The following is an 11,895-nucleotide window of genomic DNA, read 5'->3' on the forward strand; positions in this document are numbered from 1 at the left end:
CTCTCTGAAGACTCGTTCACTTAGGAAGCGTCTCGCAGCGATTATTTTCATACCACAGAAGCTAAACATTCTGAATTATATACTGTATGCAAACATTCATATGAGGAGTTTAGCAGCAAATTAGTCAATCAGAGAACAAATTTTATTTTCGAACATAGAATTGTGGCCTCATGGCTGGCTGTGGCCATGAAAGTAAGAAAACATTATTCATAAGAGCTGTGGATATTTAGTTACATTATAGTTATAATTAAATCTATTTAATGTAAAACTAATGAAGACTAATCATGTACTAGGTAATATAAATAAAATATTTTAAAATTAATATAATAGCAGCTTCACATAGATCAAAAGAAAAGAAAATCCATAATGGAAACAATATGATTCAGACGCTGCTCTAAATGTACAGTGGCGTAGTTTGGTTTAATAACCTACAGGCCAAACTTTGAAGCTTTAATTTCCCCCTTTACAAAGTTCCATATTCCAAAATTTCCAAAAGTTATGTAATAAAACCTAGTCAAAACAAATTTACCTCAGCAGAGCTGTTTCCAGGTGATAGGGTTGCTTCGGTTACAGATGAAAGTTATGGCTTTTTAGAAAGCATTAAAAATAACAAAACAGTATTAACAAACTAGTATGCACTACTGAGACCAGACCTCTCTGGTCAGCATGTCCATGTTAACCCCTACTGGTGTGTAATAAATAAAACAAACCCATCACAGATTAGCACAGAATATGAAACAGTTAATATCCAGTAATGAGTTTGATATGACATTTTATATCCGACTTCTGCTAGAATAGAGGTGAATGGTCATTTGAATCTCACCTCAGCATCATCGTAATCTGTATCATCAGCCTGTTTGACATCTGAGAGATCTGAATGTAAATTTACTGCACAGTTTACCAGTCGTGTAGAAACATGTTTGCTTGCATTTGATTCTTTTCAGATTTTAGCCTCAAAAAGGTGAGATTTCTTTCATGTAACAGACTGACAGCCTACAAGTGTAATCTTGACCACGGCTCTGGATGAAAAAAACGTCAGATTTAAATATGAGATCATTTATTTCGGTAACCTGTTTTATTTTTGCAGCAACGGTAAAGGACCAAACCAGCAAACACTATCACTCCCACAACAACACACACACAACAAGGAGCACAGCCATGTGAGATGGACCACAGGAGATTATGATTGGCCTTTCATTCTCTGGAAAGTAAAAGATGAAGAACTGCAACAATTAGTGTATTCATAGTAAGTTTACAATCTCTTAATAAATAAAATGCAGTTTGCATTATGTAAACCAAGAACATAGATTTTATTTGTGAGATAAAGAGTTGCTGATGTTGAAACAGATATTTATCTTCAAATTCTTTATGGAATATTTTTTATTACAATTTCAAAACTTAGTCTTAGTAATTACTATTGTTTAATACATGAGACAGACTATAGACAGATTATCAAATGTGCAAACTTTGATCTGAGCAGCAATCACCATAAAGTTAATCATTAATTAGTAATATTAATTAATCAGTTAATTGAGTTTATTACCTGTGATACTGATAAGGAGAAGAATGAAGGATGCAAGCAGACGATCTACAGCCATTGTAACAAACATCAGAATGACTGACGTTGCTGTTCTAGAAAAGGAAGCTGAATATGTGCAAACTGATGCTCGGTTTAGCTGCTTCCAACCACAGACAGTGAATTCAGCATTTTAATGATTATCTACTTGACTGTTATTAATTTGATTTGATTTATTGCTTTTTTTAAAGCAACATAATTTAGATCAAGTCTAAATTGAACCTGGCAAAAAAGACAATAACAACAGACCAAGTTTAGCCAAATTCCTACAAACACACACACACAAACACACACACACACACACACACACACACACACACACAATGGGGTGCAATCACTGTTGCCAAAGCAAATAAAACCTGACCACGATTCTCAACACACTTAACCATTTTGTGTGTGTGGTTTGAAGTGCTGCAGTCAAACACTATTCACAGACATCAGTGAAGACTTTATTTGGAGTTAATGAAATTAGTCTCATGCACTGGCATCACTACGAGGAACCAGAGACATGCTTCCTGAATCTACAGGGTTATTTTGGACTGTGTGTGGATTCTGGAGAAAGAGAAACAGACAGATAAAACTACTAACATTGAAGATGTAGTATCATTCTTCAGTTGATCATGCAGAAATAACTTTCAAAGAGACAGTAAATAAGATGAGATAGTAATGTTACATAAAAACACAGAGACAGAGACGGAAGCCTTTATCAGATTCACAGTGCAATTTACAATTTAGCTATATATTAAGAATTGTTCTGTTTTCAGAAAATTATGTGATGGACGACTCACTTTCGGTTCAGGTCTTTCTGTACAAGCTGTATTTTTACTCCAGATTGGCACAGTCTGGCTGGGTGAATTGTGAGAAGTGTAGTGTACATTTAATACTTTAATAAAAAGTTGTTATATTGATCAATAAACTTTTTTTTTTAAATTTGGACTTGATAGTTTTTTGTTGTTTGATTAAAAAAAAGAAGTCTAATTATACTGACACATTTTGTGTGTGTGGTTTGATATTCTGCAGTCAAACATTATTTGCAGACATCGGCAAAGACTTTATTTAGGGTAACTGAAATTGGTCTTGTACATTGGAATCACTAAGGAACCAATGACAGTCTGTCCTGTAAAAGAAGTCAGGCTATAAACTATCAGTTACATGACATATCAGGCAACTTTTACAAGTGTCATTTAAATTAGTAATACCTCACTTTGAATTCTTTGAATTTCTTTTAAACATTTGTGTCTTGAAAAAGGTGGATTCTTACAAGAGGCTAAATGTAGAAGTTGTCGGGACATTAAATGTCATCATGTTGAACAAGAAAACGTATCTCCTTATAGTCCACTTTTTCAGTTGCATTGTGTTTACAATTGTGCTCTTACAAACTAGTCAAACCCAAAATTTCTAACTTGAGTAGTTTATTGCGTCATAGAATAAACATGAAAATATTGAGATTTTTCAGACATTTAACCAAAACCCATTAAAATCCACTGACTTCAAAACAATATTTAAAAGTGTGACACATCAAGAACATTATGACACATTAAAAAATCATTAAGACACCAGAACCAAAGATGTTATTGATGTGTCACAATATTTGATAAAAATTTAAATCAATTATTTATTTTAATTTACCCCAAATCTGTTCTCTTCATCATACAAATTGATTTGATCACTTTAAAAGACGTCTACTGAGTTAAACCAACTGTTTATGAATTACTTCTCTGCTTCTCACATGCTCTTTTTGGGATTTGAGCCGACTGACTTTAGAGACTGAAGAGACAAAAACAGCTGAAACATTCTACAGTTTCTACCACAGAAGAAAGAAATACATAAAGGTTTAGAACAACATGAGGTGAGTGACTTATGACAGAACCTTCACTTCTGAGTGAACTGTGAGTCACTGTGATTGTAAAATCTCTTGCTCAACAGAAACCTGGACAAGAAAGGCAAATCCAAACAGCACAAACAAGCAGAGAAGAGCTCATTTTTAACATCTGCAGTGACTGACTGAATATTAGCCTCACAATAAAAAAAGTGTCTGTACACTTCCACAGGAGTCATGAAGTCAGGAAGCTGTCTGTGAGTCTTCAGCATTCATGAAGGTGTTTGGTGTCCTGCTGTACAGGTGACGGTGGTCCATGTACCTCCTGAGTCTGAAGAGAAATAAACAAAAATTCACAGAATGTCATTTGAAACAGTCAATATTCATTTATTTTCTGACATCTGCAAGAATATCATGTGAATCTCACCTCAGCATCATCGTAGTCTGTATCATCAGCCTGTTTGACATCTGAGAGATCAGAAAATAAGTTTACAGCACAGATTACCAGTCACGTGGAAATATGTTTGTTTGCATTTGATTCCTTTGATATTTTAGACACAGAATGTCAGAAAGGTGAGATTTCTCTCATGTAACACAGACTGATAGTCTATAAATGTAATACTGACCAATATTCTGGATTCACTAGACTACTGTTAATATAAAAGTCTATGATAGACATTGTGAGAAAGTTTATTTTTAAGAGTCTCTGTAGTATTTATAGTCAAATGGAACTTCTGCACAAGCAAAAATTTTGAAAAGAAAAGATCTCTACCTCTCAAAAGATCACTTTGTGCTTACATTTAGAGAAATGGTGTGCATCCAAAGGAAAATGAATTATAAACCTAAATCTATAGAAGGTGAGACACATGAAGTATCTTGGTTTAATATCCTACAGACCAATCAAATATTAGCCTGTACAGTAATCATTTAGTACCAAACATTCTCAACTCTTTGTACTATATGATTTCAGGTTTAAATATGAGATAATGTTTTTCATTAAATTTGAGATGTACAAACTTGTTTTATTCTTGCAGTAACAGTAAATAATCAAACCAGCAATCCCCATCACTCCCACAACAACAAACTCAACAAGGTGCACAATCATGTGTTCTGTACCATAGGAGAGTGGGATTAGCCCATCATTCTCTGAAAGGTAATAAGAACTGTAAAAATCAGTCTAATCTTAGTACATTTACAGTCTGTTAACTATCATTATAAATCATCAGAAAATGCAGCTTGTAATGTGCAAACCAAGAACAGAGATTTGATTTGTGAGATAAAGACTATTTAAGATTCAAGATTTTTATTTGTCACATACATGATTATATATATAACTAGCAGTGAAATGTGAGTATTTATCAGATAATTACTTTCACCGAGCCGTGTGATGTTTATTCTGTCTTGTTTCCAGCTGACAGGGTTGCTATGGTTACAGATGATGGATTCCTCACTGCAGTCCAGGATGAGAGTGTTGATCTGTGATGTCACTTCCTGTGGAGAGCATCTGTTGTTCTGATAGCTGGAGTTAATCATGAGCTCATGAGCTCTACATGTGAAGTTCACAGTACAGGAGTCACTGCTGAACCAGATTGAGTTCACAGTCAGGACAGGAGCCTCCACAGAGTCTGAAACACATTTCCTCCAAGATCACAATCACATTCACATCTAAACACAGCAAAAATATATAATATTATTATTTTTTTTTTTGTAGCAAATTGATCCAGAATTAAAGACAATGTGCCAAAAGCTGGTCTTAATGTGCACATATGTAAAACTAAAAAACTGTTCTTAAACTGCACTTTGAATGATCTTTTATGCAGGAAAATATTAAATAACACAAAGAAATGAGACTCACCTATAACAGATACTCTGTATGAGACCAGATCTATGTTTATTGATCCCCTTGTTCTTGCTCTGTAGAGTCCACTGTCTGTCTTCTGCATGTTCTTCAGAGTCAGAGAGAAGGTTACATCATTGAAAACCACTCTGTCCTTGTAGGAATCATGAGGTGTTACTCTTTTGGAATCACTGTTATATCTAACTATACTCTCTGATTTATCATTCATCCAGGCTATAATATCAAACTCTGGTGGTTCTTGTGTCTGTATATCCAGGTGAACAGAAGCCCCTGTCTGCACAAGCACAGAGATCTCAGCACTGAACCCTGAGGAGAGAGAAACACAGTTCAGAACATTTTACATTCATCCAGCTTCATATCATAAAACTCACACTATACAGTCCATCTGGAAAAAGTAAACAAATCATAGGACTTCATAAGTAATAATACAAGCATTTTTTCTCTTAATAGTTCAGGTTGTATGTGAAAATAATGTTCACTTTTTCACGAAACTTGGTGCACTTATATACTTTGCAGCCCTACACAATTTTAGAAATGGAACCATCGCAAAAACACCTCCGTGGTGGCCATGGTTTTACTTTCCACCGTAACTAAATGATTTATTTTGTATTATATCTCCTAAACCTAAAGCTACATTTTGATGGTCAAGGATTGCGTTGATACCAGCTACAACAACATCATAAACTGTTCAGGTGAGCAGCTAATGGTGAAATTACCAATGTGAGGAGCACAGTATCACATATTTACAATAGTATCATTATAATCCTTAACCTATTGCTTTTTCCAAATATAGCACAAATTAAACTATAAACAAATCACTAGAAAATGACAAAACATTAGAAATTTCAATGATTTCATACACATTTATTAATTTATTACCTGTGTTAGAGATAAGGAGAAGGATGAAGGTTGCAAACAGATGATCGACTGCCATCGTGGCAAACATCAAGATGGCTGATGTTGTATCTTAAAACAGGAAGTTGAATATGTGTGACACAGACACAGAGGATCCTCTTCATAACACTCCCACCACAAACAGATCAGTTCAACATTTGTTTAATAACAGTAAGAAGAGGAGAAACACAGTTTTACTCTGTCCCTTGACAAACTTATTGTGAGCCAGGAACCAGACCCTCAGAAGTACTATAGACTAATACTATAGACTTCTATTGGTTTATAGGAAGCTAATCATTACTACTATACCAAAATATATATATATTTATTTATTTATTTATTTATTTTAATTAGGACATTCACAAACATCTACACAGTCCTGGCCTAATGGTTTGAGAGGCTAAGGTTGTGGTTGTGGGTTCGAGTTTCAAATCCGTCAAGGATTGTGAATGGGGGGAGAGAAAATCCAGCGCTCTCTTCCAAATAGATTCATAACACATTTTCATTTCAAAAATTTACATTTATGAATATGGTATTTAGCTTACAGAAGAATAAGAAATGAAATAAAAGGATATGAAATAAATATAACCTTTTTCTAACATTCATGAAAACATGCAGTAATACTCATAATATTCTTCGGGGCTCAGACACACTCTATGTTTAAATCTAGATTAAAAACGCATCTCTTTCGCAAAGCATTCGAATAATGGATCTCTTAAATTGTGACTGCAGTTGCATCTGATCAAATTCGCATTCTTATTCTTTAGCTTGGGTTACACTAATTCATTTACTTTGTTGGAAAAGCAGCTATGCTGATGATGTCTCTATTTGTTTCTATGTTTTGCCACGGGATTTGCACAAGCTCCAACCTGAGAAGAGATGATGCTGACCCTCAGAGGACCCCAGATGATGCTAACCCTGAATCAACAAACAGAACTAACAAATATTGCTACAAGTGTGACTGCATCATATAATAATTGCTGTTAATAATGTTCATTGTCTGGCTGACTACGTATTAATATTTCTGAAAAATCCTGTCATATGCACACAAACTGACAGTCACCACTGATAAGCTACTACTAAATATTGTAGAAATGTAATTTTCTGTAAAGTTGCTTTGTAATGATATGTATCATAAAAAGCGATATACAAATAAACTTGATTTGACCAGAACTGAATTCATGAAAACAAAAAATGACATTTCAAACTCAAAATTAGGATTCACATAACATTTGATGACCAAAAATGATGTTGTGTAAGAGCAATTCTTTTTTAGTATTATTATCAATGCCAAGGAACCAAAGATAAAAGTACAGAGAATATCAACATTGTGTACAAAGAAGTGACATTACATGCAAAGCACCATTTATAGATGTATGTAACAATAAATAAATAATACGAAAGCTTTAACAAAATACATTTATAAGATTAAATAAATTCACTGTTTTAAAACCCTTAAGATTGTTGGAAAATGAAATAGTTTGGATATACTGTTGAACTTCTTTTTCAAAAACAAATAAAGGATTTTGATGAGTGAATTTACTGCAGTGAATATGAAATTTTGCAAGAAGTAATAATAGGTTAATAATAAAATATTCATTAATTGTGTCTTTTTATGTATTAAAGAAGCCAATAGTATTTACAGTTCCTGATGACGGATGTGACAAAAAGCATAGTTTTCCGCCTGGGATTTCAAATGGATCTAAAGATAAAGATAAAGTGCTGGATGATCTAACAGAGTCACATAACAGCTGCTTTAGGAATAGCGTCCATGACAACAGAGAATTCTTTGGGAGTTACTGGAAAATTACATTTACATAAGAATTCTTCATAACTTACAATAAGACCTTCTGAGTTAAATAACTGGGAAAAAACTAAAATGTTTTTCTCAAACCAGTTATTAAAACACAAAGACTTTCTCTTATATAAAATGGTATTGATTGTTCCAAAGGAAGTACCGGTGAGGAGAGAAATTGTGCTTAAAGATTAATGACCATGCAAGCAATGCCTGTTTATAAAATTTAGATAAATTGTAAGGGATTCTAGCAATATTATAATTACAGATCAACAGGAAAGGGAGACCACCTAATTTGGAAAAGAAGTATAAAGTTCCAGATTGAGTTTGGGTTATACAAAAACTGTCTAATCCAATTAATTGTGAAAGTGTTGTTCAAAGAAGAGAAATTCAAGGAAATTCAACCAACCATACTCATACTCGTTCATTCATACAGACTTCTTAACATAATGGATTTTGTTTTTCGAAACATGATTTTATCAAGTGATTTACAGATTTTGTTGTCCACATCTAGAGTGCAGAGTTTGTAAGCCTTAGCAAGCAGTATTCTGCCTCTCAAGGTCAAGTCTCTCAATCTTCTTTGAAATTTTTTAGCTATCATGTCTAAATATGTAATTTCTGATTTAACTGGAATATTATAAATTATAGTTGCTGTACAGCCTTAATAGACATTAATTCACATTTTCTTCTGTTTAGATTAAGACCTGTAGCTTCAGAGAACAATTTTATATAACTAATTGCTATAGAGATTTGGGAAACATCTCTTAAAAGTAATGTGGTGTCATCTGCTAATTGACTAATAAATATTTCTCGATCTCCCATACGGAAACCCTGAATATCACTTTCACATACAAATGTTGACAGTAGCTACACACAAAGAAGAAATAAATAGGAAGAAATGGGACACCCTTGTCTCACTCCTCTGGATAAACTAATTCTTTAATTTAATCGAAGCACTTCCATTAGGGTTTTAATTACTCTGCAAAACTTATCCCCAAAACCAAATTAATCTAATGAATTAATTATAAATTGGTGCTCTAATGAATCGAAAGCCTTACAGAAATCTAAGAAAAGAATGAAGCTGTCCTCCTGAATCAACCTTATGTTGTTAACACATATGTCTTTTGTTCAAGAAACCAGATTGTGTCTCATCTATAACAGAACCCAATACAGATTTAAATCTTTTAGCAAACAAAATAGCTAAAATTTTGTAATCATTGTTAAGCAGAGATATGAGTTGCCATTTTCAATTAAAAGTAAATCTGTTTTAGGTTTCAGAATTAAAGTAATTAAGCCTTGAGTGAGATTCATGGGGAGAGCCCCAGTCTGTAAAAAAGTAAAAAAGGAGACAATAAGCAAGTAAGCCCGTCCGTTCCTGGAGATTTATTGTTTTTAAGTTCTAGAATTGAGTTACTAACTTCAGATGAAGAAAGGTCCCTATCACAAAGATTTCTGTCATCTCCTGAGATAGTCTTAAAATCTTTAACAGACACCAGAAAACTACAGACTGCCTCTTCAGAATTATTTTTTCATACAGATTACTGTAAAATTTAGCACAGAAATGTACAATTGCCAGAGGATTATAAGTGACTGTCCCCTCAATATTAAAGGGATAGTTCACCCAAAAATTAAAATTGTGTCATTAATAACCTCATGTCGTTTTAAACCCGTAAGACTCCTGAAGACATCTTCAGAACACAGTTTAAGATATTTTAGATTTAGTCCGAGAGCTCTCAGTCCCTCCATTGAAACTGTGTGTATGGTATACTGTCCATGTCCAGAAAGGTAAGAAAAACATCATCAAAATAGTCCATGTGACATCAGAGGGTCAGTTAGAATATTTTGAAGCATCGAAAATACATTTTGGTCTAAAAATAACAAAAATTATGACTTTATTCAGCATTGTCTTCTCTTCCGGGTCTGTTGTGAATGCATTCACGACACTACTGACGTGTTTTCTGGTGCGCCCAATAGCAAAGATCACACGACAGCAGCATCGTACGTCAACTGTCACAGCAGTCGCGCTCACAAATTTTCAATTTTGGATGAACTAACTCTTTAAGTGTTTCATTTAGTGAAGTACTTTGGCGACTCTTTTCTAGTTCGAAAAAATATGCTGTTACGTTCTCCCTCCACCAGCCATTTTTGTCTCGATCTAATATAAGCACCCTGTGCTCTATAAGTGTACATCTCATCTAATTTAGACTGCAGGCCAGCATACTCAAGCTTATCAGATTCAGAAAACAACTCTAGGTTTATTATTTCAAACTTCAACAGCTCCCAATGGCTACAATATGAATCTAATACTAAATCTCTTCTCCAGTACTGCTCAGTAAATAATTAAATTTTCTTCTTAACATCTTCACAAAGGAGAAGATGTTTAGAAGAAGATGAGAAGATGTTGAGAATTGTAAAATTTCCAATAAGAAGTAGATGAGCTGAGATCAAGGGATACAGAAAGACAAATCCTAAGAGAAACAGCACTGTGATCTGTCAGAGGTGTAGCATGAATGCTGACTGATTTACAACTGTTTGCTAGTTGTAAGAGAAAATGACCATTGAGATCACGTGTAGAATCTCACCGGCAAACTTATTTTCATAAATAGTGACACCTGCTGATCGCTCTGAGCCAAGCGACATCCATACATCACTGCCCCACTGGGACCTCCAAAATGTAACATAACTTTTTAACATAAAGTGCCAGAAGTTTCGAAGTGCAAAGAGCAAAAAGAGCAATTAAACATCAATATCCTTCTTAAACTCACTAAGAAAATGTTTAAACAGGATAGAATTTATGAATTATTTTGCAACTGATTTCTTTTATCTTGTTTGTAACAAAAAACGTTTGAGGTAATGTGGGATTAAAATTTTATAAAATGTTAAATCTAGTTTCAAATATAATCATATACATTTTGAGGTGATATGGCTGACATATCCAAGAAGATCAAATCAGGAAAATCAGGAGTTTGAGATTATGATTTTTTTTTTAATGCTCTTCCTGACCACCTGGCTTCTTAAACGTAAGGCACAGCTGTGCCGTTGTTTCTTTGATAATGTGAAGGTATGGGCGATACTGTCAGGCACCTCTGCATTTGAATGACACTGTTATGTTGATGAGATCAAGGCTGATTGCTATGGGTTAGATTGTCTCCACCTATATGTATGCCTCCCCCTTGAATGTATAAAAACTCCAAAGTATCATTGCTTTGGTTAGACTTGGATGACTGCAGCGATCAGCGATTCCTCAATAAAGAGGAAGGGAAGTCGTGGCAAGGTATCGAACCCCCAACTGCTCCCCGGGCGCCGCAGCATAAATGGCTGCCCACTGCTCCGGGTGTGTGCTCACAGTGTGTGTGTGTGTTCACTGCTCTGTGTGTGTGCATTTCGGATGGGTTAAATGCAGAGCACAAATTCTGAGTATGGGTCACCATACTTGGCTGAATGTCACTTCACTTTAAGAGTAACTTCTGTATGAAAGGTATCCAAACATCTCCTGGTCTTCACTTCTGAGTTTCCAACAGTAAAAACTAAATACTGTCCCACATAGGATTTCTAACAAATTTAGTCCAATAAGAAATAGAGCAAGGCTTGGTAGCAACCTCCTTTAAAAATAGAAAACGAATAGATTTGTGAAAAACAAATTTTACCACGTATTGTATCAGTTAGATTGACAATGGGCATATCAACCAAAATCACATTTCTAAATATAGAAACTATAGCAGGATTAATTGCAGATAAAACAAGAGAGAATTCCTGAGTAAAATGTTACTTTTTATTATTATTGACCAATAAACAAGAGTACATACAAAATATGCATTGAACAAACAATATGAACAATTAACAATTCCCAGAGGCAGACATACCAATACAGCATGTAACAATGAAGTTTTACATAAACTTTTAAGCAGTGTTGGTCATCTTACTTGAAAAAAGTAATTAGTTACAGTTACAAA

The 11,895-nt window shown here is 34.2% G+C and overlaps 1 protein-coding gene across 3 annotated transcripts; it reads right to left on the reverse strand.

Moving 5' to 3' along the window:
• Positions 1-720: 720 nt before the first annotated feature.
• LOC132096077 (SLAM family member 5-like) lies at positions 721-6,255 on the reverse strand. 3 transcript variants are annotated; one of them, XM_059501204.1, is made up of 5 exons: positions 6,133-6,255; positions 5,251-5,559; positions 4,766-5,020; positions 3,823-3,863; positions 3,542-3,726 (listed from the first exon to the last, which is right to left on the reverse strand). In XM_059501204.1, exons 1-5 carry the CDS (start codon positions 6,197-6,199, stop codon positions 3,661-3,663), a joined length of 738 nt encoding a protein of 245 aa, XP_059357187.1. In that variant the 5' UTR covers positions 6,200-6,255; the 3' UTR covers positions 3,542-3,660. The 3 variants fall into 3 exon arrangements, with proteins under 3 accessions (XP_059357189.1, XP_059357188.1, XP_059357187.1); XM_059501206.1 differs by lacking the exons at positions 3,542-3,726; positions 3,823-3,863 and adding an exon at positions 721-1,019; XM_059501205.1 differs by lacking the exons at positions 3,542-3,726; positions 3,823-3,863 and adding an exon at positions 1,041-1,201 and having other exon boundaries at positions 6,133-6,254.
• Between the last annotated feature and the right edge of the window lie 5,640 nt (positions 6,256-11,895).

The sequence above is a fragment of the Carassius carassius genome, chromosome 20 (genome assembly GCF_963082965.1).
Source record: "Carassius carassius chromosome 20, fCarCar2.1, whole genome shotgun sequence".
In the NCBI taxonomy this organism is placed as follows: Eukaryota; Metazoa; Chordata; class Actinopteri; order Cypriniformes; family Cyprinidae; genus Carassius; species Carassius carassius.